General features: G+C 45.5%; 3 protein-coding genes across 6 annotated transcripts in view; all 3 read left to right on the top strand.

The window, feature by feature from the left end:
- Window positions 1-7,351, top strand: part of Msantd2 (Myb/SANT DNA binding domain containing 2) — a 30,093-nt gene extending 22,742 nt beyond the window's left edge. For 2 of the 4 annotated variants that reach the window (XM_090319641.1, XM_090319640.1), the window contains 3 exons: window positions 694-793; window positions 2,556-2,616; window positions 5,843-7,351. In XM_090319641.1, the coding sequence (XP_090175767.1) occupies window positions 694-793; window positions 2,556-2,616; window positions 5,843-6,695 (1,014 nt within the window). In that variant the 3' untranslated portion in view covers window positions 6,696-7,351. Of the gene's footprint in view, window positions 1-537; window positions 794-2,555; window positions 2,617-5,842 lie in introns of all 4 variants that reach the window. The other 2 variants (XM_090319638.1, XM_090319637.1) reach the window with 2 other exon arrangements.
- Window positions 7,352-11,072: 3,721 nt separating this feature from the next.
- On the top strand, window positions 11,073-19,617 carry Esam (endothelial cell adhesion molecule). Its single transcript, XM_090319636.1, has 7 exons — window positions 11,073-11,263; window positions 14,708-14,895; window positions 16,052-16,253; window positions 16,451-16,606; window positions 17,417-17,539; window positions 18,363-18,489; window positions 18,752-19,617. The coding sequence occupies exons 1-7, from the start codon at window positions 11,194-11,196 to the stop codon at window positions 19,065-19,067; spliced, it is 1,182 nt and encodes a 393-aa protein (XP_090175762.1). The 5' UTR covers window positions 11,073-11,193; the 3' UTR covers window positions 19,068-19,617.
- A 1,201-nt stretch (window positions 19,618-20,818) lies between these two features.
- Window positions 20,819-25,911, top strand: Vsig2 (V-set and immunoglobulin domain containing 2). Its single transcript, XM_090319633.1, has 7 exons — window positions 20,819-20,898; window positions 21,356-21,519; window positions 21,882-22,089; window positions 23,085-23,243; window positions 24,566-24,685; window positions 24,800-24,944; window positions 25,725-25,911. The coding sequence occupies exons 1-7, from the start codon at window positions 20,835-20,837 to the stop codon at window positions 25,855-25,857; spliced, it is 993 nt and encodes a 330-aa protein (XP_090175759.1). The 5' UTR covers window positions 20,819-20,834; the 3' UTR covers window positions 25,858-25,911.
- Window positions 25,912-25,948: the final 37 nt, after the last annotated feature.

The raw sequence follows: 25,948 nt of genomic DNA, 5'->3' as shown, positions 1-25,948 counted from the left end.
CAGACTATTTAAGTAATATGTTTTACTAGCTAATTTATCGAGGTAATTGTTTTTGCCCTGTAATTCTTCTTGGAATCAAGGGTAAGGAAAGTATTCTTTACTTTGGGAAATTCTTCTTTCTGTCCTCCTTGCCTCACTTTTTCCAAATTCTGGGCACATAGCAGCTCTCTCTTTTCTGTGGCAGGTGTGCATCCTATTGGCTGGCTGGTATTTCTTGTTTTTTCCCCCCCTCTTTATTCTTTTTAAGTGGGGGAGGGAGTATAAGATATATGTATGGGTACATGCAATAATGTTGTAATGTTTCTTGTTGTTTAATTGATAATTAATTGCAAAGTAATTGTTTGATTGATAACATGTTTGAGTAAATGCTAAATTAGTTTTTTTTCTAATGTAATAATGAATTTGAAATCTAGCATTCCTGTAACAATGTGTCTATGTTTGTCTGTCTGTGTCTGTCTAATAGTAATTAATATCTGTGGTCCGTATCTGGAAGAGGAAGTACAGCTTTAAAGAATAACAAAAGACTTTGTGTCTTAGACCCTTCGCAGGTGTTACAGTCGGGTGAAAGAACATGGTGTTGGGAAAAGAAAGAGCAGTTACACATTTGAACAGTTGGAACAGGTGTTTGGTCAGGGAGGATGGGATGCTCAGCCCTGCCAGCCTGTACTTATTAACAGTAGTGGCTTGTACCAGGAGCTGGAGTCAGATGGCAGCACTATGGAGGACTATTCACAGGAGGACTGGGGAAACCACAGTCAGGATCTCCATGGCTATCCAACAGATCAGGAATTGGGTAAGAACATTGATAGATATGACTCTGTGTGTGTGTGTGTGTGTGTGTGTGTGTGTGTGTGTGTGTGTGTGTGTGTGTGTTTGCATTTGTGTGTTTGGTATGTGTCCTGATATGTTCTGTTTTCTTGGTACGCTTTCCCCTGCCCACACAAGGCATGTCACCAGTCTTATTTAGGACAGTATGAGAACCTTTGGTTTAGCCTCAGACTGCCAGCTAGTACTTGACCATTTGGATACCACCATGCTTCTTAAAAGCAAAAGAATTGCGGGGCACCAGTGGCTTATGCCTATAATCCTAGCTACTCAGGAGGTTGAGATCTAAGAATCGTGATTCGAAGCCAGCCCTGGCAGAAAATCTATGAGACTCTTATCTTTAATAAACTACTTAGAAAAAGCCAGAAGTGGCGCAGTGGCTCAAGTGGTAGAGCCCTAGCCTTGAGCATGAAGAGGCTCAGGGACTGTGCCAAGCCCCAAGTCTGTCCAAAAAAAAAAACCCCAAACAACAACAAAAACCAACCTGAATAAATATTCTTAGTCAAGAAGGTTCAGAGACAGGTAGAATCCTACACAATTCTAAATACCCTGAACCATTTAGGGCTAAGATCCCTAAGTAATATTGACTCTTGGCCAAGTTACCAGAAGGTACTCTTTGCATTCATCTGTGATTTGAAAATGCCCTCTCCCAGATTTTAATCTGAACAGGAAATGAGAGGAAATCTTGGTTTATACTGAGAAGATTTGATGCATAAACAGTTTCAGTGATCGCATTTTGCCATATTTCTAAGGGATTCCATGGTCACTGTGATGATTTATATGCAAATGTTCAAAATGGAAATGAAATTTCTGGTCATCACATCTCAGTTTGTATGGCATGATTGAAAGTGTGCATGTGGTTTTTGTTTGCTTGTTTCTTTTTGCATTAAGTACTCCAATTCTGATTATGATCCTTTGGAAGTACTGATTCAGTTTCTATTGCAGTATTATATAGTAACAGGTATATAATGAGCACCAACCCCTTAGGAAGTATATGTAGGTTGGCAGTATATAGATATGTTTACCTTCCTAATGTGTAAGTCTACAGGCTATGCTTTTACAGACTTCCCAGTGGTAGATAAATGCTAATTAAAAGAAAAAAGGACTGATAATAAATTTCTTACAAATACGGTTTTTACATAGTTTCAAATATTGGAAGAAAGGGGCTACAAAACTACAAGACTGATAGGAGCCTAAGGATTCGAAAAATATGAAAGACCGATCAGAGTGATCACTACTTTTTAATTTTACGATAGCAGTAAGGTCTAAATTACATTGGTATTCCATGACACTGATTTTTCCCTACAGAGTTAAGTCACTCAAGCCTTTGGTAGCATGGTGGGGATGTAAAATATGCTGATCCTGATATTTCCGATATAATTGCTCTGTAAAACCTACATAGAAAATCTAAGTAGAACAGAATTATTTTCATTTTTGTTCCTTTAAAATTATGTCTGCAGTGAAATTAAGCTTTAAGCTCCCAGCTAGAAATCCCCTGGTGACCTTGAAGAATTTTATACTTGTGGAGCTGGTTTCTGATCTCGCATATAAATGTATGCATCTCATTATGTAAGAGTTATATTTATAAAACTTGCATTGGATGGGGTTGGACACCAGAATTAAGGCTTGGTATTGCAAAGTGAAATGAGCAATAAATATAGCTACTTATCTGCATAAATGTTTGCCATCACTTAAGAAAATATAATTTGTTTCAATTGCTTGCTTTTCAGATGAAATACCTGTCACAAAAAGAACACTAAAAATAAAACAAGAGTCTTCTGAAGAAGCACAGTAAGTAAATGCTTCAGCTTTGCACAAATTGGGTCTGCCTAAGTTTATTGGCATTGGGAGAATCTGGAGGCAGCTAGACATACTAATAAAGTACAGTTTGTACCTTCAAGGAGACATGTCTGTCTATACTTTCTCCTTCCATTAGCTTAAAATTCCCAGCAGGAACCTGAACTGGTGAAAATTTTATAAAATGCAAAAAAAAAAAGAAATATGTTAGAAAATAGTGTTGATGCCGTTTACTTATATTTGATTAGTTAAGTTTGGTTTTTAAATAAGATAAAAAGATGAGTCACAGAGACTTGAGCATATCTGGGAGTAGGTAAAATTTTAAGAAGGTCAAAGAAATACACAATTCCTTACAGTTTTACAGTTTGGAAGTCAAAAAGTAAGATTTCCCCATTTGGAAAAGAAAGCAGTTCCTGGAGGAAGGAGTGAAAAACCCTGATATGGGATGCTCGCCTGATCCAAACTGCTTTGTTTCCTCTAAGATTTAAACATTATTTGTTAGGCTTACAGTTGTTCTGAATAGGGTAAGCCAGTTTCTGTTGAAATTTATTAATGAGAATATATTAAAAGTTAGAAGGGGATCAACCATTTTTTAACTGTTAATCTTGCAGCATTCTTAGCACCCACTTGCACCATCACACATTTGCTAAAGACTCTTTTACTTTTCAAAGTACCCCTGGAATTAAAGAATTCCCCATCTTATCTGATCCCATGTTTGGGAAGAGCCTGAACATTCAAGGATTAGAAATTATTTCCCCAAATGGTAGTCATTTCTTCAATCATCAAAAGAAAGCTTATGACAAAAATCAGTTAAGTTTTAAGCCATAATTTGCTGGAAGGTACTTATCTTTAAGACTATGATATCAAAGCATACCAAAGGAAAGGAAACATTACTATTTTTAAGAAGGAATTATTGGACCTGGGAGCAGTGTCTCATGCTTGTAATCCTAACTGCTCAGGAAGCAGAGATGTGGGAGGATAGTGGTTCAGGATCAGCCTGGGTAAAAAGTTTGTAAGATTCCCATTTCAACAGGAAAAGCTAGGTGTGATGATGCACACCTTTCACCCAGGTATAAGAATGAAGCATTTTGGAAAAATCACAGTCTAGGCCAGCCAGGGAAAAAGCTAGACTCTATCTAAAAATAACTAAAGCAAAAGGGTTAAATGCTAGAGCTTCTGCCTAGCAAGTATAAGGTCCTGAGTTCAAATCCCAGGACCTTCCCCTTGTCTCCCCCCCCCATACAAATTATTTCAGCTTCACACATTAAAGCCCCTATTTTCCAAAAGAACCACTGGCTTTTTATTTCTCCTTTATAGTCGCTTGAAACCTGTAGAGGGGCTCAGTTGATCTAAACTTAAACTTCACAGAGGTGATATGAATGATTTTAAGCCACTTGAACTTTTTTTTTGGTGGCTGGAGCTGCAGAAACCAAGAAGTATAATAGTTCTTTGTGCTCCTTTACTTTGAGACTCTAATATGTCCCTTGAGCTCAGATTGGCTTCCAGCTAGCTCAGCAGGGCAGGAAACTAACAGGCTCTAGAGAACTATCTAGCTTCTGCTGCCCCTTCTCCAGATTTCATCTCAGGAACAAGATTTTCTGAGTAGCTTCCTGAAAGATCATTTATTCCCCAGTGCAGTTGTTTCTTCAGAACTGTTCTATTTAGTATATGATTATGGCATTTGTGCTATACGGCTCTGACAGTGGCTCAATGAACTGACTTCAAAAGAGGACAAGGCGGTAGTGGCTATGAAAGATAGTTTTCCTTTAAGGCATTGACCAATATTGAAACAAAGCATGGCCTACTGGTAGAATGCTTGCCTAGCATGCATGAAACCATGGGTTCAATTCCTCAGTGTAGTATACACAAAAAGAGCCGGAAGTGGTGCTGCGGCTCAAGTGGTAGAGCACTAGGCTTGAGAAAGCCCCAGGACTGGCAAAAGAAAAGAAAAGAAACATAGCCCTGTATCTTAGCCTCATAAGCACTGCAGTCAAGTGTAAGTGGCTGAATACTTTTGTGGCCCTGAGAAGTATTTTCATCTAGATGGCTACTCTTGGGCACTTGAGAAGCAGGGCAGTCTTAGGCCCCAAAAAGCAGCTGATAACAAAATGTTAGTTCTTTGTCTTCTTGCAAAGCAAATCTGGGAGAGTTAATAGGACAGACAAGAAAGTGCAGACAGTATTTAAGAATGAAACTTCCCCAAAATATTTCAGAAGATGTTCCCCTGGAAGCTATGAGAATTTATTACAAAAGTTTGAAACCTCTTTGAAAGAATCTATAAGCAAATCTTGCCTGTTTCATTGTGAGTGTAGTTGAGTGTTTTTGTATATAAGGTCTGTAATTGAAACAGAGTATATTTGTTTATCTAACAAACCAAAATTTTGCTGTACTTAAGAAATTTATATTTATATATGCTTATCTATTTATATAAATTGCATGAAGTGTCAGTTAACAAATTATGAGTGACTTGTGAAATAAGAATTTCCTGAATTTTTGTCTTATTCTAGTAAATATACAAGTCAAAATTAAAATAAATTTTATATGGACTTGACAAAAAGTTTTCTTTTTGTTGTTGTTGTGGGGCTTAAACCCTGGGCCTGGTGCTGTCCCTGAGCTCTTCAGCTCAAGGCTACTACCCTACCCCTGGAGCCAAGTTTTGTTGTTTTTTTTTTTAATATTTATTTTATTTTTATTTTTCAGTTGTGGGACTTGAACTCTGGGTCTGGGCACTGTCCCTAAGCTCTTCAGCTCAGGCTACCACCCTACCCACTGAGCCACAGTACCACTTCTGGTTATCTGGTGGTTAATTGGCAATAAGAATCTCATGGACTTTAGTGCCCAGGCTAGCTTTGAACAGTGATCCTCAAGTCTTAGCCTCCTGAGTAGCTAGGTTTACAGGAGTGACCCACCACACCCAGCTGACAAAGTTTTCTAGAGCAATATCCCCTCATTATCTTTAACCTTTCTGGGGGAGGGGGGCATGTTATGCCATTACTGGGGCTTGAACGCCTGGAATTGCGGGGGGGTGGGGGGGGAACTATATAAGTAAGGGAAAAGTTTGTCATTAATTCCTAGAAACTCTGTAGGGGTTTTTCTTGGATTTATGAGCCAATGGCTACCATATCAGACAGTACAGGTAAAAAAAAATTACCATCACAAAGTTCTGTTGGATAACACTGTCTAGATACTGGAGGAATTTGACTGTTATTTTTCTTTCTAGGAAGCGAGACATTATGCAGAATATTGTACAAATTTTGGAATCCGTACAGTTGAAATGGGAACTGTTTCAGAGCTGGACAGACTTTTCAAGACTTCATCTTTCTAATAAACTGGCCATTTTTGGAATTGGTTATAATACCCGTTGGAAAGAGGATATCCGGTACCATTATGCTGAGATCAGCTCCCAGGTGCCCCTTGGCAAGCGTCTTCGGGAGTACTTCAACTCGGAGAAGCCTGAGGGACGGATCATTATGACTCGAGTACAAAAAATGAACTGGAAAAACGTTTACTACAAATTTTTAGAGATCACTATTAGCGAAGCTAGGTGCCTGGAGCTGCACATGGAGATTGACTGGATACCCATTGCCCACTCCAAGCCTACTGGTGGGAACGTTGTTCAATATTTATTGCCAGGAGGGATTCCTAAAAGTCCAGGGCTTTACGCCATCGGCTATGAAGAATGTATTGAAAGGTCACTCACACCTCACTTGGAGCGACACTCCTCAGACCCAGGAAAAGAAGGCCGGGCTGACCTGGAAAGCCTTTCAGCACAAGCCTCGTTACAGGTGGAAATCGAGCCCACCCGAATTATCTATTGCTACCTCGGAATTGCTGAGGTCAGGACTCTGCAGCAGTGCTTGTTTTTACATTTTCAAGCAAATACAAAAACCTTCAGCAAAGATTGGGTTGGTATTAATGGGTTTTTGTCTCAGAACTGTATTGTGGATCCTGGAGTTTCTCCCAAATCCATCTATATCAAGTTTGTAGAAGTAGAGAGGGATTTTCTTTCCGCTGGCTCTTTAGTTGAGTGCCTGGAAAAAGCCATTGGATACCCCTTAAAATTTAACAGTTGAATGACATCCTTCATAAGGATGTGGGCTCATACTTCCCTCTTCTACTTATATCCCTGTACCCTGCCCACCCTCATCCACATGCTGCCATCAGACTCCTCATGGAGACTTTCTCCACGACTGGGCCAGTACAGTCTCTTAAGGAATCATAGTAGACTTGGGCTAAAAAACCAGACCTCATCTAAAAATGCTCATTTTGAGCAAGCAAGATATCCAATGGACTTGCATGGTGGGTCAATCATTCATTTTTTAAAGACAGTCAACAATTTTTAAATGGATTTTAGAGCCCTAATATAAACAAATGTAGGTACATTCCATATTGGACAAAACTTATGCTTTGAGTTTCATATGAAATTGAGAAATTGTATTTTTTTCACAATGTTTCATTTTTACACATCTCTATGTCTCTATATAAGTATTATTTACAACTATGAATAAATAAGCAATAGATAATGGCAAGTTAAAACTTGAGTCACAGTAAATAAGACTTTTTCAGTATCACCTTTAGCTACAATTGTATATAATTTAGTTTCATTTTTTTCACCAACCAAGTGTTTTTGCTATTTCTAATCAGTGTTGCCTGCGAAGACCTTTGTTTCTGTGATGTACCACCTTTACAGTTGTGTTGCCATTAAAATTTTTATATATTAAAAAGAGTATTAAAGTAATTCTTGCCCTCTTGTCATACTAGTTGAGCTTTTGTAGCAGTGTGGCTGCAGTGATGATGGGGACAGAGCCCTGCCTTTAGTTCTATGAATGAACAACCAAAGCAGGATCGCTCTGCTCTCACTCTATATCCCACTGACCAGTATCGTTATTTCTTGTCAAAGTGCCAGAGATGATTAGATATCTCATTTGTGTGTGTGTGTGTGTATGTTTAGAAAAAGTGGGATATTCCTTTTGTAGGAACATAAATTTGTAAGAAATTTTCATTTCTCATTTTTTATACTCAGTACTCAGACAAGTCACACAACAGGTGTAGATAGAAACTTGATGTCATCTAGCTGTGCCTAAAACAGGAAATAAGGATCCTTTGGGAACATTAAACACACACACACACACACACACAGTAACTCATTTACTTATTTTTTTTAGAAATGTATAGCAAATTTACTTGAAGGTTGGTGTTCTTTACTAAGACTAGCTTACTATTATTGTTTGAAACAGTGGAGACATCACTTTAGTCTCATGGCAAGAACTTGGGTTAACTTAGTACATTACCAACACTTTTTAGGTACTTTATTTTAATTTACTGCAAGTCCAGGTAAAAACTGTAATTCTCCCAGTTTCAATATAGTATTATTAAAAATAATGTTTACATTGTTAAAAATGTTCTTTCTCCATATCCTGACTGATCTCAAATCAGTGATTTTCAAATTTTGGAATCTCTTGGCTCTTTAATACCTAGTTGAGTGTGGGCTTGAGGAGCTTTTTCCTGATGTAAGTTGCCAAAAATAGCTGCTAGTTCTGGAAGAACATAAATGTCCTGTTCTCTTTGGGCACAGCTTGTAAGGCAGAGCCTTAGGAACTTCTTGAGAGTCTGTAGGATTTGGAATTGTGGGTCCTGAAGGCTGGTGTGCAGTGGACTGTCTTGTCACAATAATCATAGTAGTTAGTGGTAAGTGAAAAAAGCATTATTACCAAGATCATTACATGACATTGACCAATTCCGGAGCTGATCATTGGCATTTCATGCATGTCCCCACCCCACCCTACTTGCTGTTAGTTTTATGGATATTCTACACTACCTACTGTTGCTGTGAACAGAGCATCACGGGATGACTGACCAATTGGCATGTAAGATAAGTGTGTTTTTACCATTTGGTTTAAAATTAGTTGAGCTGGGGAAGTGGACAAAAGACATGCCCCCCCAACAAAAAAGAAAGAAAAAGTAGCTTAATGATACAGAATATCCTGTTTCTGGACAGAACAGACTAGAATACAGCAGATTGTTAGAAAACAGCCTTGCTAAAAACAAGGAATGGACTCTTTTTTTTTTTTTTTAATTGTTTTTGGGGGTTTTGTTTTTTTGTTTGTTTGTTTGTTTGTTTGTTTTTTGGCCAGTCCTGGGCTTGAGCTCAGGGTCTGAGCACTGTCCTTGGACTTTCTCAAGGCCAGAGCTCTACCACTTGAGCCTCAGCACCACTTCCGGCTTTTTTTTCTATGTATGTGGTACCAAAGAATTGAACCCAGGTCTTCATGCATGCTAGGCAAGCACTCTACCACTAGGCCAAACTCCCAGCCCTGGAATGGTCTCCTGAGGCCTTAATATCTAACTGATTCAAAGGAGACAGACACTTCATAAGACTCAGGAAGCTTTTAGAAAGCTCTGAGATATGTGGTTAGAAGAAATCTCTCAAACTGAACTTAGTATTCACACATGGTTATGTTTATTAACTTAAAAATTAATTTTGTCATTACTAAGTTATACAAAGATATATACTAATCTGGTAATGAGTACATTTCTTTTTTTTTTAACCATGTCATTCCTTCTTTTACTTTCTTCCAGTTTTCTCCCTCACATCCCTGACCACAAGTTACATAGGTCATTTTACATATAGCCTCTGCTGAATAGCATGATTACCTTTGCTCACCCTTCCTCATGTTGACAACTTCCTTTCACATGTAGGATCTGAGTTCACATATTTCATATATTAGGGATCAGAATTCTGAAAGAACAAGCTACAGGGAGTGACAGCTAAGGCTCTAACTTACATTGTGCTTTATAAGACTGAGCACATGTATGATTAAATGAATCATGAGACTACTGCCATTCTAGAGTGGAATTATACAAGGTGAGAACTCTCTGGAAACAAAGGAATGTCTACAGGAGATACTCTGCAAGGTACACAGAAGTCAAGAAAAATTTGAGGGTGAGAGGTGAAACCAACAGTCCCCCACAGTGCCCATCATTCCAGCGGATGTGACCTGTTCTGCAGCTACCAAGTGTCAGATTCCAGGGATGGCAAGAGCAGTCCAGTGTTTGCATAGGTATTTCTCATAGCCACTGCATGACAGGTATTTGAGGAGGAGCCAGGTTTGCCATATTAAGAAGAGCCAGCGGAGTCTGCTGAGCATGTTGTGAGGGGACTACAAGGACCATGCTAAAGTATTAAAATACAACTGTGGGGATACGTATAGTTACATACAGACAATACATGCCATCTGGTAGGCCTGGCTGTGTTAATACCTAGCACGTTTGTGCCTCCTTCAGAGTGGGTAGCCCCGGAAATTTCATGGTTATGCCTTCTGTCCTCCTTGATCTTTGCAGTTCTGGGGGGCTGGAGGGAAAGGAGGGGGTCTCAGGCGGAGGAGCGGGAACAGGTGTGCGCCGTCCCTGAGGGATCTGCGGCCGGCAGGGGGCGCACGTGCGCCTCGACCTCCTGGAGAGGGCGGGGAGGGGGGGGGGCGCCTGGCGCTTAAATTAAATTCACTGAGAACAAGATCTAGTCCTGGGAATTAAAGGATCAGAGCGGGCCTAAGCCGTTTGCTGCGGTGATGGGAGTTAGCGAAGACACGGGGGATTAAAAAAAGAATGGGAAAATTCCGCCCTGTCTGCCTTCCCCGCAAAGCCTCCTCTTTTTCTCCAGTCGTAGGCCTGGAAGCTGGAAAGGAGCTGAGAAAGGAACTCGTTGCCCTGGTTTCCTGCTCAGCTCCTCGAGCCACCTTGCGCCACTCTTCCCAGCTCGGGATGTGAGTCAAAAGCCTACGGTGATGCTCAGGCCTGATTTTCCCTGGGTCTGTGGGAACTCGCCCAGAGCCCCCGGGCGCGCGCAGCGCAGTCCGCACGCGCCCCAGGTCCTCCAGGTGGCTGGGGAGCTGGGCTGGGGGCCGGCGGGTGCGGCTAGAGCCCTTCCTGTCGCAGGGTGGCCGCACCTCTCCCCGGCTCAGGAAAGAGGTGGCTTGAGCTGCAGAATGAGGCGCTTCCTGCCGCTGTGCGCTCTGATCTGGTCAGACTGAGGCCGTGTAATATAGCCCCAAGCTTGGAGCAGGTTATTCGGCCAGAGCCCCAGGGGGGTTTGTTTTGTTTTGCTTTTTTACAGTGTCAGAGGTGTGCGTGCGGCTGGACCTCAGATAGTCTCCAAATTCCCTCTAGTCACTCCACTTCCTCCTCCCCAGGGGCAGTGTGTATGACGCAGAAGTGTCCCTTCTTCCTGGGTCAGTTCGTGAACTGTCACGACTTAGCCGACCCCTGCCCGAGTTTTGACCCAGCTGGGGTCACCGGATCTCAGGATCCAAGCGCTGGGAGTCCCCACACCCCCTCCAGCCCGGGTCGCCAGCGCGTCCCGCCCTCCCGGGCGGCGACCTCTCCACCCTCTCCATGCCCCGCCTCCTGTCGCTCGGTCACTGCCCCACCACGGGCACACAAGCACTCTTGAGCTAGAGCTGCCCTTGTCAGTGGCCTGGCGCCTGCGCATGTTCCAGTGGCTGTGCAGCTTGGCACTTGTTGGGCAGGACTCGTGTGCCCAGTCTGTGGTACCTGATCAGATTGGGGAAGACCATGATTTCTCTGTCTGGGCCCCCTGCGACCAACTTGTTGCAGTTTTTCTTCCTGGGATTGAGTACTGTCGGTGAGTCAAACCCGAGTCTGAGAAGGACAGGGGATGAGGGATGGGGGATGGGGGTAAACCTGACCCTAAAGGAGGACTTCCAACGTCGAGGAGGAACTTAATTGGGTGGGTCTGGACTACGGATTGGGACTTGCTCTCTCTCCATCATTCCTCATCCTAGGGTACATTGGCTGACTTCGATTACCGCATTCTATGGCAAGAGCTCCCAATTTGGGTGTGGTGTAGGGGGTGTGAGGAGATAAGGCCATCTTAATCTCCAGGCAAGACTGGGTACCAGAACCATTTCCCTCTCCACCCCCACTCCGTAGAGCTGAATGAGCGGAGGCCTGGATGAGACACGGGGCTAAAGAGCTTAAGGACTTAACTCTGGTCCTCCCTCTTTCACCTAACCTCCCCCTTATCTCAGCCACTGTAAAACATGGGTCTCCTGCCTCAACATCTCCTCCTTCACTGTTACAGTCCCAGCCCTGTTCCTACGGTTGTCCCCTCCTGCTTCCTGCCCTGGAAATCCAGGGAGGTGCCCCCAAAGAATGACCATGAGGTCATGGACACAGGAAATGGAGGAAGGATTCTGATGCCCAGAGGAGCACAGTTGTCACAGCATTACCCCCCCCCAAAAAAACACACACACACTCACCATACCCAAAGGGACAAAGAAGAAATGAAGGAGTAGAAAAGAGTCTAGAGGGGAAGGGAAACTCTTAGATCACGTTGTTACGCAGTGTCTGAAGCACTGGGGACACCTAACTTCAGCAGGAGCTGAGGGGGAGGACGCAGTGGGAATAAGCTGTTTCTGCTGCTGCTGCTGCTGTTGCTTCTACTTCTTGGGTCTCCATCAGGGCTTGGGGACATCTGCTTTAACTCATTTTTCAGTTGGAGGATGCCAGAGCCCGGTTGGAAGGATGAAGTCAGCCACCATGATGGCGACCCTAGCTCCTTTGACTAATCTCCTCTCTATACCAGTCTATCCAGAGCATGAAGTCTTTGTACCCCCAAGTAAATGAGTCTGACAAGGAGCTCCCAGTCACCCCAAAGTGTACAGCTCCTGCCCTCTAGACTTGGTATACCTGATCTAGAATCACTCTGCTTCCAGCTTTGCTTTTGCACCTTCAGCCTTAGCTCCTGTTTCCCCACTTCTGTCTCCCCTGACTTTCCAACCCCGCTTCCTGCTGGGATGAGGGAGATCCAAGAAGGGAGGGGAATCCACCAGGTGTGGCTGAGCACCCTAGATTGGCTGAAACCCTTTTTCCATACCAGCTTTGAACCTCAGCTTGGCACACTGAAGGCCTAGTTCCCAGAGACACCATAAGGGCTGTCACTGGCCTTGCATGGGTTAAAATGGGCTCTGGTCTGCTGGTGTGTGACAGGCACCCTGCAACTGCATCTCTTGGTCCATGGGTTCCTCCAAAGCTCAGTGCTGCTGCCCCTAGGGCGTGAGAAGCCTGCTGGGGGAGTTTCTCAGAGAAAGAGGGGGACTAAAAATAGTAGCCCTGGGGAACGCAGCGGGCCCATTTTCCTATCCTTTGGCCCTGTCCTGTTCCCTCACTCTGGTTCCTTTCTTCTGCTGCTCCAGGATGCCCTTCCTTCAGACTCAATGACTTCCTGAAGACCCCAGACAAGTTTGAAATACACTCAACAGAGTGGGGACACTACAGGTCCCTACTTCTGCTCTGATTCTCCTACTAAGGATGTAAACGGGCTGTATTTGTCCTAACTCAGTATGCCCGTGAGTATGTATGTATTTTAAGTGCAGTTAGAAACACAGAGCCTGGAAGAGGGGGTGAAGGTGCAATTCCCTCTCAGGACCCCTCCCTGGTGGCAGTTATCCCAGAGGAAACAGTTTGGCCTGCCCAAAGGCTCCAGGTGTGCACAGCCTCTGTCCTGTGAGCCAGGTCTCCAGGGGGCTTTGAGCTCCTTGAGGCCTACCGTTGTTTTCGCCATAGAGCCTCCGGTCTGCCGGCCCCCATTGTCTTCTTTCTTATCTTAGGGCACAAGTTTCCTGCCCTGCCCACAGGGACCCGCCAGGAAATGGGAAGGGGGAGGACAAGGAATAGGAGTGAGGGTTTCTGAAGTAGTGGGGGTGGTGCGCATGCTGGATCCCTGACCCTTAGAATAAATATCAGCCTGGCTTTACAGGTGCCCAGAACTGGGCAGCTCCATGGCCTTGGGCCACTCTCACCTGCCGGAGCTGGTGACAACTCAAAAATGTAGCTACCTGATCGCCAGGGTCCTCAGGCATAGCAGAGTACTAACCCAAAGGATTTAGTACTGCTCCTTTGTCTCTTCCAAGGACAAATAGAAAATGCTTCTGGATTCCCTGGTGCCAGCAGATTGAACTCATTGAAACTAACACCCCAGACCTCTGGAGCAACCTGGCGCTTGTCAGATTCTTAACGCTGCCTGTAATTCATGCAACTCAATCTATCTCAACAGATCCCAAGTACCCTGACCCCAAAAGGGCTCTCAACAGCTTTCTGGTTCTCAGCACTGCTAGGATCTCCCCAGGTTCAGAAGAAGCGGTAGGGGTAAATGGGTAACTGGGCTAGTTCACAACCCCCTCTGCCTATCAGGTGGAGAAAGCCGGATGGAAGAGCCCTGGTGGCTGGGTGGGTGTGACCACTCCCTCTTGCCTCTAGCCCAAGGAAAAAAATTAGGGAAGCAAGTGTGCAACATAGATCAAAAGTAGTAGATCTTGGGCTGGGAGTTTGGCCTAGTGGTAGAGTGTTTGTCTAGCATACATGAAGACCCAGGTTCAATTCCTTGGCACCACATACATAAAAACAAAATCTGGAAGTGGCACTGTGGCTTAAATGGTAGAGCTCTAGCCTTGAGAAAGTCCAAGGACAGTGCTCAGGCCCTGAGTTCAAGCCCTAGGAAGGGGAAAAAAACAAAACAAAACAGTAGTAGATCTTGAGGTGATGCGTGCTTGCAATGCTAGCTGATCATTATTTGCAGTTAGCAAAAGCCCATGAGACACTATCTCCAATGAACCACCAAAAGGCTACACGTGGAACTGTGGTTCAAGTGGTAGAACACTAGCTTTGAGCAAAAGAAAATAAAAAACCTCAAGGACAGCACCCAGTTCAAGTCCACGACCTCCTCCCTCCCATATACACACACAACCTTCCCTTGCTCCCAAGATCTTCCTCTCCTCCTTGGAAATCTGCTCCTTTTTTGGTGCAAGGGATCTATGCCAAGGGATGTGAATAAAATGTAGAAATGTTTATTCACTATGAACCCATGGGCTAGCGTGGGGTAGGAAGAAAAGCAGGAGACCCTGGGGCAGTGGTCCCCTGGTACTTCTTGGGTCTCCAGTGAAGGGACCTCAGATGTCTGGCCTCTCTCATTGCAGGACCTTCTCCTCCGGTCACGTGGGGTAGGTTCTCAGCTGAACAGGAAGCCCGCCCTCACCCTCCATACTCACTTTCCTCCCTTTGTCTCCAGCGTCCCCATCGAGGGCCCAGTTGGAGTTGCATGTGCCCACCGGCCTCACCAAATTGCAGGTGGTAGAGGGGAAGGAAGTAGTGCTTCCAGTCTGGTACACTATGCCAGGGGAGATGCCTGATGCCCAGCCATCGGAGGTGCTCTTCTTGCTCTGGTTCCAGGAACAAAAAGGGAAAGATCCAGACCAGGTGAGAGAGGAAGCTTCCAGCCAGGAGAGGCCAGCAGAGGTCCTCAACTGGGGGTAGAGGGAAGAGCTGTGGAGAGGAAGAGGGGTGGCCCAGGGCTGGGGGTTGGAAGGAAGGAGTTTCAGGGAATACCAGGTGGCCTCTGTGTATTTGTTCTCATCTTGGAGACTTCCCTAGAGATTACTCTTTTCCAACCCCCAAGTTTCACCTAAAATCCAGCAATCAAACAAAACACCATCAAAGCAAGGACATTTATTTGCTATGGTGGAAGTGTTGCTGAGGCTATCAGTGATGGAAAAGGAAAGGCTTAAGAAAACAAAAAAGCTGAGCTGTCTCTGAGTTGACATTCTCCATACTCCTTGGAGCTCTACCAGCTGGAGCTATACCTCCACATCTGGCTTTCTTTCTTTTTCTTTTTCTTTTTCTTTTTCTTTTTTTTTTTTACCGGTTCATTAGAGATAAGAGTCTCCAGATTTTTCTGTGCTACCTGACTTTGAATATTGATCCTCAGATCTCAGCCTCTGAATAGCTAGGATTTACAAGTATGAACCACCAGCACCCAGCATTCTCTCCTTTGGATAGTGCCAAGATTCTCCCTGCTGTCTCCCTGTCCGCCCCCCCCCCCACCATACCTAGAGAGGCAAAGGAGAGCCTCCCATAACCTCCTGCCTTTCCTCCTCCCTAGTAGGAACTCCTCCCAAGGTTCTAAAAAATAAGTTTAAGGAGGTCATTTGCTGTTGAACTTCATGTTTGTTTGTTAGCTTTCTAAAGGTATTTTACCTTTTTTGTCTTAAAGGTACTCCCCACCCCAGCCCACTTCCATTTATATAAGTTTCCAGACTTACAAAGCCCAGATCTCCTCTGTAGCCTAAGTTTCTTTCATATACATTCCCTATTGCGTTGTCTATCACCCCTTCTCCTATTATGGCACCCTCCTAAACACACAGTGCAGAAGTTGAGGGGAAATCACAGCTGCTGTGGTCTGTAGGACCTGGTGCAATGAGTGTGTGGCTGGGGCTGAACAAGGTCAGGTCAGAAGGGTGAGAGCAGAGGCGGGGCAAGGTGAAAGCCAGTTTGGGGGAAGGAGACTGGCCAAGCCAGCAGAAATAGGGCATCACAATATAATAACAGGAGGTATTCTGTGTCCCACTCCTCTCAGGTGTTATCATATATGAATAAGGTTTTGTCAAAGAAACCTCGGGCATCCCTGGTTCATGACATGCCCTCTCGGAATGTGTCCCTGCTCCTGCAAGCCCTCCAGGAGAAAGACTCAGGCTCCTACCGCTGTTCTGTGAATGTACAAGACGAGAAAGGTACCCCCTTGGGCAACGGCGTCAAGAGCATAGAGCTCAATGTGCTGGGTGAGTGAAAAAACAACCACTTCCCCACTCCCCACACCCCCACAGGGAGGTCAGGAAGATCTCCACGCTTCTGTCCCAAGGAAGCAGAGTGTAATTCTTGCTGGTGGGACATGGAGAGACAGAAGGGTATTGAGGAGAGGGAGAGAGAACTTGAGGCCCCATTGACTATGGGGTTTAACTTCTCCCTCATTTCCTAGTTCCTCCAGCTACTCCATCTTGTCATCTTCTGGGTGTACCCCGTGTGGGGGCCAACGTGACCCTGAGCTGCCAGTCCTCAAGAAGTAAACCTCTCGCACAATACCAGTGGGAGCGGCTACCCCCATCTTCCAAGGTTTTCTACCCACCAGTTTTAGGTGAGAGAATTTCTGCCGGTGCCTGGAAAGGGAAGAGGTGCCAGGGGGACTGGGTGACAAGAGGAGGTAACCATAGAGGGGGCTCAAAGGGGGAGGATGTGGGGGTCAGGGTGAAAATTAGGCTTCAGTATATGTGAGGGAGAATAGCAGGGGGGTAACTCCTTTGAACAACTAACTTACAGTTTAGCAAAATGAATTATCAGGATGTTGAATCATGTTTTCTCAGAGGAGCAAGGTGAGGTCAAGCGAGGGGGAAGGCAGATGAATGGAGAGAGGAAGGGTGGGAGAATACAGCCTATACTATTCAGAGTACATATGTGAAAATGGAGCCAGGAAGCTTGAAGGGATGAGTGGGTTTGGGACAGAGGAGGGGGAGGAGAATGTTGGAAGGGGTGACCTTGATCAAGATGCATTGTTCTTTTAATCCAGGCACTGGTGGCTCATGCCTGTAATCCTAGCTACTCAGAAGGCTGAGATCTGAGGATTATAGTTCAAAGCCAGCCCAGGCACAAAATTGTGAAACTCTTATCTCCAAGTAACCACCAGAAAAGTGGAACTGGTATTGTGGCTCAAAGTAGAGCTGTAGAGCTCAGGGATAGCACCCAGGCCCTGAGTTCAAGCCCCATGACTGAAAGAAAAAAAAAAGATGCATCATTCTCATAAGTGAATATGCTTATTTGAGACCCCTTTATACAACTATTTAAAAGACTTTTTTTAGTCATGGCAGAGTCCCCAAGTCAAAGAGGACATAACAGAGGTAGGACCGGGTTAATTTTCTCTCTGAGCTGATAACTACACTTGTGTCCACAGATCTTGTGCGTGGGTCTTTAATGCTCACCAACCTTTCTAGTGCCATGTCTGGAGTCTATGTCTGCAAGGCCCAAAATATGGCGGGAAGTGCCCAGTGCAATGTAACCCTGGAAGTGAGCACAGGTCAGTGAGGGGTAAGTGCGGTTAAGGAGAAGTGTGGTCAATGGTGGGGGTGGTTTGCAGGGGGTGGGAGTTTGGAAGCCCGTCTGTTGACATTTCTCATTATATCAGAGGACGGAGCTTGTCCTGGCCAAAGGGTTGTACAGAGTTGGTCAGTGACATCTTTACTTGACAACCTACCATATTCTTTCTTCTTCTTCTCTTAAAATTAAACAAACAAGCAAACAAAAAAATATGCCAATCCTAGGGCTTGAACTCAGGACCTCAGTGTTGTCTCTGACCTTTATACTCAAGGCTAGCACTCTACCTTTTGAGCTATAGCTCTACTTCTGGCTTTTTTGGTGGATGATTGAAGGTAAGAGAGTCTCATGGACTTTCCTGCCGGGGTTGGTTTCAAACCATGATCCTCCGATGTCAGTCTCCTCCGTTAGCTAAGATTACAGACACGAGCCATCAGTGTCCAGCCCTTCTTCTTTTTTTTTTTTTTTTTTTTTGTCTTTTGTAGGGCTTGAACTCAGGGCCTAGACACTATCCCTGAGCTCTTTTTGCGCTGTCATTTTGAGCCATAGTATCACTTCCAGTTTTCCGGTGGTTAATTGGAGATAAGAGTCTCAGGGACTTTCCTGCCCGGGGCTGGCTTTGAACCATGATCCTCAGGGATTAGTCTCCTGAATAGCTAGGATTATAGGCATTAGTCACCATCATCTGGCCTATCTCCCTTCTTAACATGACTAAAAAGAGTGTTTTATGAGTCCATGGGGTACCCAGACTGAAAAGGGCAGGGAACATCTGGGGACTGGCGTGTCTGACATGAAGGTCTTTCCAGAGCCTCGGGCTGCAGTGGTCGCGGGAGCAGTCGTGGGAACCCTGGTTGGATTGGTGCTGCTGGTTGGGCTGGTCCTCCTGTACCAACGCCGGGACAAAGCCCCAGAGGAACTGGCCAATGATATCAAGTAAGTGTTTCTGGTCTCTCTGAACTTCCTGATGGAATCTGGGAATTCAGCTGCCACTTAATGGAAGGGTGGAAAGTTAGTAAAACATCATTCCTATAGGAGATTATAAAGGAGGGGAGAGAGCGCGTGCGTGCGTGCGTGCGTGTGCGTGTGCGTGTGTGTGTGTGTGTGTGTGTGTGTGTAGAGACATAAGAGAGATCATGTGGAAATACCCTTTTCCCCCTTCTACTTCTGACCTCTTTCTTATTTCCTTGACAACCAGGGAGGACGCCACTGCTCCCCGAACGCTGCCCTGGCCCAAGGGCTCAGACACACTCTCCAAGAATGGAACTCTTTCCTCCGTCACTTCAGCACGAGCTTTCCAGCCACCCCATGGCCCTCCTAGACCTAGCGTATTGACCCCCACGCCTAGTCTCTCTAGCCAGGCTGTGTCCTCACCAAAACAGCCCAGGACAAAGGAGATCCCCCCTCAGCCAGTATCTCTGAGCCCTGGTGGAGTTTCTTCCTCTTCCCTGGGCCGTATGGGTGCTGTACCTGTGATGGTGCCTGCCCAGAATCAGGCTGGGTCTCTAGTGTGACAAGGCAGCTAACCGTTGGGCAAGCCATCTGTTGTCTCTCCTTCTATTCTGTAGCCTAGAAGCCTGGGATAGCCATACTCCACATCTCTAGTCCTCTGTCCTCAACATGCTTAACTGTGGGACAGCTGGGTCTCAGTAGGCACAAATGTCCAGGAGGTCAAAGGAAAAGAAGAGGTAAACCTGGGGATCAGAGAACCCCTTTGCCCCATGTTTGTCTCTATGAAGTCAGCTGAATGCTGAGGAGATTGGCTACCTCTAAGGGCTATGGAGGAGACTGCTGGTCAGCCAGTCCCCTGGTCCCTAGCATCTGTACCAAGTTCTCACCTAATGCCATCCTTTGTTGCCACTCAGCTCTTAAATTGACCTGTTGAATTGTAACCCCTTTGTACAACTACTTCAAGATCATTTTTTTTTATAATAAAAGAAAAATCTCCTGCTTGCTTCACTGAGTGTTGTTGGGACATGGGTTAGGGAAGATAGTTTAAAAACTAACTTGAATTATGATTTTGTTTTGAAAAGTTCAATAAAGATAATAATGCATTTGTATAAACTAAGCATGAAGTTTGCCTTTTCTAACTGGAAATTCTGAGAAATAGAGCTTTAGGCATAGAGAAAGTGGATCATACCAGATTGTGTACCCAGGAGTCTTTGTTAAGAGCCTTCTACCTTTCTGGCTTAGCATAGCCCTTCTTTAGTCATCTTTCTTTCTGGTTTCCTTTTTCTTTTTCTTTTTACCAATCCTTGGGCTTGAATTCAGGGTCTGACTTCTGTCATTGGAGGCTAGAGCTCTACCACTTGAGCCATAGCACTACTTCCAGCTTTTTCTATGTATGTGGTAACAAGGAATTGTACCCAGGTCTTTGTGCAGGCTAGACAAGCTCTCTACCACTAGGCCACACTCCAGCCCTTCAGTCATATTTTTTGTTGTTTGCTGTTTTGGGAGGGGGGAGGGGGGAGGGGGCGTTGTACTGGAATTGGAACTCAGGATCTCATGTTTGCGTTCTCTACCATTTGAATCATGCTCTGAGCCCTAGAAAGGTTATCTACTGTCTTGTGAAAAGAGAGGACCCATGACCCAGACACTGATGAACTCTTAACCCAGTGTGAGTAGCCAAGGATGAGCTAGCCAGTATACTTGCCGCTGGAGGCTTGGGGCTCCCAGTTTGAGTATGCAGGTACCTCCATGGCTTCCTTCTCTCTAGAGAACCTCATTTAACAAACACACCCTCTTGTTTACTGAGGGATAAGCTGGGCATAGGAGGTCTGAATTCCATTATGCCCTTTCCTACCATGAATGGAGTTTTCCAGTCTACAGAATAGAGTGGCTCTGAGAGTTGGGAGATGGATGGAGACTGTTATTCCAGTATTTGGTAAAACAGAGTGGCTTGGAAGGAAGAAGCTCAGGAGGAACCAGAACTGGGGCTGTCCTGACATCCCCAAAGTGCTAAAGTCATTTGACAACTCCCTAGTCATTAGAAGCCCTTCAGTAACTGTTCTGAGCCCTTCCCTTCAGTATACTACCCAATACCCCCAGGCCTCTCCCCCATAGTCTGACTGCTTCAGAAATTGGAGGGCAGAGGGAAGAAGGAAGCAGGTTTAGAGTGATTCCAGAATGGGGCCTGGAGGAGGGAGGAGCATTTCTATACCTGAGGTTTCTGGCCTCTCCCCTTGTTTGCTCTGAGATAGCCAGTCCTGCTCCTGCCCAGCCCTAGAGTTAGCTGGCTGACACCCCCGAAAGACATCAGGAACAAGACAGCAAGGACGGCTATGGCCTGGTTCCCTGGGGGGCCTTCCCTTGGCTGGGCCCTGCTGGCCTTTACGTGCCTGAGCGGTGAGGAGGGGCTGGGGGAGGTCCAAAGCTAGAGCTAAGGGCAAGGGCACTGGGCTCCCCTGGGCCTGCTTAATCTTTGTGGGTTGGCTGGGGCTCCCTAAGGCAGCAGGAGTCCAGGAGGCTCAGGGAGGGTGGTAAGGGTGGTTGAAAGCCCAGAGGGTGGAAGAGGGAGGCCAGAAAAAGAGTTTGTAGTCTTAGGCTGGGCTTTTTTTGTTTGTTTTGTTTTTCTTTTTCCTGCTGATGAACCCTCATACCTGTTCCACTCTCAGCCCTTTTACCCACAAAAACCTGACTTGGCTGTAAGTCCCTCCTCCCGGAAACATCTTTCTAGAGAGAAGACAGAATGAGATTGCTGGGCAGGGAGGCTCCATAGATATTCCAGCATAGATATCCCAATTTGGACCAGACCCTCGAGATCAGTGGAATGGGGGTTCCCACCTTCCCTCTGTGTCCTCAGTCCCAGGGCTAGCTGTGGAGGTGACCGTACCTGCCGAACAGCTGAGTGTGCCAGTGGGCAAAACTGCAGAGCTGACCTGCAGCTATAGTACGTCGGTGGGAGACAACTTCGCCTTGGAGTGGAGCTTTGTGCAGCCTGGGAAACCCATCTCTTCATCCCAACCTGTGAGCTGAGGGCAATTGTGTCCAGTGGTGTTGGGCTAGGGGCAGGGAACTCACCCAGGATGCGGTGGGGGTGGGTGGTAGAGGAAGTTGGCTCTTGCTGGACTTTCTCAGGGCTGCCATCTTTGTGGCCCTGCATCTTTCCTCTCCCATTGTTTCTATATCCAGCCACCCCAGTGTCCTCACAATTACTGTTCCAGTTACTAAACCCACTGCCCCTGGGGGTAGTACATTGATTTGGTACCACTTTGCCCCCGCTAAGCTACAGAATGTCACCTCCCTGCAAGGGGACTTACACTCACTTCTGTGTGGAAGGTTCATGGTTGAAAAGGGTATGGATGAGTTTGTCTTCTGCTTCTTCTCAGATCCTGTATTTCACCAATGGCGATCTGTATCCCACTGGTTCTAAGGCAAAGCGGGCTAGCTTGCTCCAGAATCCCCCCACAGGAGGAGTGGCCACCCTAAAACTGACTGATGTCCATCTTTCTGATACTGGAACTTACCTCTGTCATGTTAACAATCCACCAGATTTCTACACCAATGGGTTGGGGTTAATCAACCTTACTGTATTAGGTAAGACAAATTGGAGAATTCCCCATCCCACCAGCACTTATGTACCCAGAAAATGAGCGTTGACCCTAGAAAAGTCTCTCCATAGCTGAATTTTCAGCCCAAACACACAATTGTGGTTCAATGGGAAAATAGTAATACCCACTTCTCAAGAATTCTTAGATGGTCAGATTCCCATTCTTCACAGTGGCTGCTCCCTTAGGGCCGAATAACAAAAGATCTGAGAGAAGAGAGAAAGCCATTCTCATGTATAGAGATCTGAGTTATGGTTCCACCAGTACAGAGCCTCCTATTGTTATCTTGGATTTGGATTCTATCCCTCCCAATGTAAGTGTCTGCGAAAGGGAAGTAGTCATAAAAGGAACCAAAGTTTCTATGTATGTGTGTCAGTACTAGAGCTTGAACTCAGGGTGCTGTCTCTTAGCTGTTTCACTCAAGGCTCTCTATCACTTGAGCCACAGCTTCACTTCTGGCTTTTTGACATTAGAGATAAGACTCTTTCCTACCTGGACTAGCTTGAAAACTTAATCCTCAGATCCCAGCCTTCTGAGTAGCTAAGATTACAGGCACAAGCCATGTATACCAGGCTTTTTCACAGGACCATTTAATGTCCAGAGTTGCCCCCACACCTCAAATCAGAGTCTACTCAGGAGTAAGTAACCAAAGAAACTGTTTTTGAAAGACCTAGGATATGATGTCTGCTGTGTTCAAATATCTTCAGGGCTGTCATGTGGAAGAGAACATTTTCATTTCTCTTTGTGAGCCCAGAGGATGGAATCAAATGGGTGGATATTATTATATTATCACAGATTTGGGCTCAGCATGAGGAAGGTTTATTCATTTATTTATTTTTTTGCCTCTATCAGAATTTCCAATAGTGGAAGTCACTTCCTGGCAATGCAGTGATGAGTGGAAAGAAGAGAACCACTATGTGGCAGGTGGAACTAAGCAGGAAACAGAACAGGTCACTGTGATTTTGTTGTTTTTGTTTTTTGCAGTGCCCCCCAATCACCCCTCATGCAGTCAGAGTGGAACAACTTCAGTAGGAGGCGCTGCTGTGCTGAGATGTAGTTCTTCCGAGGGAGCTCCCAGGCCAGTATATTACTGGGTGCGCCTAGGATCTTCTCCTACCCCTTCTCCTGGCAGTATGGTTCAAGGTAAGGAGCCAGGGCTTCAGAAAGAGGATAGATTGGAGACCTGAGCAAATTTGATCTCTAAACACCATACACTCACATTCTCATGGCTAGGGATGGGAGACCAATCACCATACCTCCCCCCCCTACCCCCCTCCCCCCCAGCCTCTTCCTTGTATTGTTCCCTCCCTGTCTGTCTTCCTGTAGCTGGGTTCTTGGGAGAATTGCTCAAGCTAAATATCCTCTTGGTTTTCTGGCAGGAAATAGTAAGATTCCTTCCTGTCTACTTCTTAGAGATTTCTTAAATGTGCATGAATCACTTCTAAGCTTCTTAGGAGGAAACTGAGGCAGAGTTTCCTGGGACTAACTTGAACTCTTAGCAGGTTTCTTCAGAGAAGTAATCTACTTAAGAGATTTTGCTTTGTAGCTTTTTCTTGCTGGTTCCTCTGCTCATAGCCCCAGATCCAAACAAACAAACAAACAAAACCAACCAAAAAACCTTTTCAGAGTGTGTGTGTGTGTGTGTGTGTGTGTGTGTGTGTGTGTACATGCACCAGCATTAGGCTTGACTCTGAACCTTGTGTTCTTGCTTGGCTTTTTTTTTTTTTTTTTTTGCCTATCCTGGACTTGGGCTCAGAGCCTGAGCACTCTCTTTGGGCTTTCTCAAGGCAGCTAGAGCTCTACTGTTTGAGTCACAGCACCACTTCTGGCTTTTTTCTGTGTATGTGGTACTGAGGAATCAAACCTGGGTCTTTGTACATGTTAGGCAAGTACTCTGCCACTAGGCCAAACTCCAGGCCCTTGCTTCGCTTTTTTTCTGCTCAAGGCTGGAGCTCTACTACTTGAGTCACACTTGCACTTCCAGATTCTTGCTGATTAACTGAAGTTAAGGGTCTTACTGCCTTTCTACCTGGTTGATCTGGAATGGCAGTCCTCAGATCTCGGCTTCCTACATAGCCAGGACTAGAGAGATATGAGCCATCAGGGATTGGCTTTCCAGAGAAGAATTTAACATTCTGGTCTTTTATCCCCTAACCAGGAATCTGCCCTCAACCAGAAAGCACTCTGCTCCATCACTTTCATGTGTGTGCAGTTCCCTCACCCTTGACAAGGCAGCAACATAGGGCAGAAAGAGCACAGAAATGGCAGTGGCTTCGGAATTCCTCTCTGGCTCATTTCACACAAATGACTTACATTTTCTGAGTCAGCTTTTCCATCATTCAAGTGGGGTTAGGCTATCCCTGGCAGCACTGGTGTAAGGACAAAATGAATTGTATCTTCCCCACAGTAAGTGTTCATGGTGAGTTCCAGGCGTGAATGTACCACCCTTTCTCTCCATCTTGTAGATGAGGTATCTGGTCAACTCATTCTCACCAATCTCTCCCTGACATCCTCTGGTGTCTACCGCTGTGTGGCAACTAACCAGATGGGCAGTGCATCCTGTGAGCTGACCCTCTCTGTAACCGGTAAAGAATGCTGGGCAGAGGCCAGATTGGAAAGCTTGGCTTGGGGAGGCTTTTCACAATGCTGAGGATGAGCCAACGGAGTTGTGCAGCGCTGAGGGCCCTATGTCTCTTTAGACTCCTCCGAAGGCCGAGTGGCTGGGACTCTGATTGGGGTGCTCCTGGGCGTGCTTCTACTATCAGTTGCTGTCTTCTGCCTGATCAGGATTCACAAAGAGAGAAAGACGAAGCCCAGGGAGACATATGGAGGAAGTGACCTGAGGTGAGTAGGGAGGGTGGGAGGTTAGGGATGAAAAGGCTTGTATTGAAAATGGATTCCTCCTGCCCTCAGACCCTGACATGGTTAAAAGTATTGAAGAGCAGGGAGTGGTGCTAAGCACTGGCATTTGGTGGTGGCAGCCATGGCTGTATAACCTATATAATTTCATGTGTGGCCAAGGTGTATAGAATAGAGGGGTGATCCCGCAGCTGAGGCGTAGATGGCTGGATTTGCTGCACCTCTCTGACTTTCCTCATGCTTAAAACATGTTTTCCCCCATGCACACACATATATGCATATATACATGCATACATGTATGTCACTTGGAATTAGTTGTAGGAGATGAATTCCAGTTGGATTTGTCCTGATTACTCAGCTTAGTGTTTTTGGAGTTTTTTGTTTTGTTTTGTTTTGTTACTATGTGGGACAATCAGGAAAGGAAGCAAAGCTGCCTCTGTTATATACTTACGCTGCAAGTGGAAGGGTCCAAGAATAGGAATCAGAGCAACATTTTAGTGTGGCTTTCAGATTATCTAGACTTAAGTCAACAAGAATTTGGTGAACATTGAGATTCTGGTTGCTTTCTATTCTTTCTAGAGCAAAATTGTGTGTGTGTGTGTGTGTGTGTGTGTGTGTATTCATGGGGGAGGTAGAGTCTGGAATCTTCAAAGTTCTACAGATGATTCTTATGACAAAAGAATTCAAGTCGCTGGGCTAGAAGATGGCCGTCCTCTGAAGGATGCACCTAGCCTCACCCAATACGAATGTGCCTGTATCCTTCAGGGAAGATGCGGTGGCTCCTGGGATTTCTGAGCAAGTTTCTGCAAAGGCGGATTCTAGCAAGGGCCTCCTGGAGAGGTCCCCATCTGCCAGCACTGCGACAACCACCAAGTCCAAGCTCTCTATGGTTGTATAAGTCCTCCTCATGATCTCTGAGGGCAGTAAGGGAGGGAATATCAATAATGAAAGCCTTTGGGTACCGTATCGACTCCCTTTTCTTTCTGCCG

This window comes from Megascapheus bottae, chromosome 27 (assembly GCF_031878675.1).
Source record: "Megascapheus bottae isolate mThoBot1 chromosome 27, mThoBot2.hap1, whole genome shotgun sequence".
In the NCBI taxonomy this organism is placed as follows: domain Eukaryota; kingdom Metazoa; phylum Chordata; class Mammalia; order Rodentia; family Geomyidae; genus Megascapheus; species Megascapheus bottae.
The sequence above is the reverse complement of the archived record's forward strand: the minus strand, read 5'-3'. Positions and strand labels throughout refer to the sequence as shown.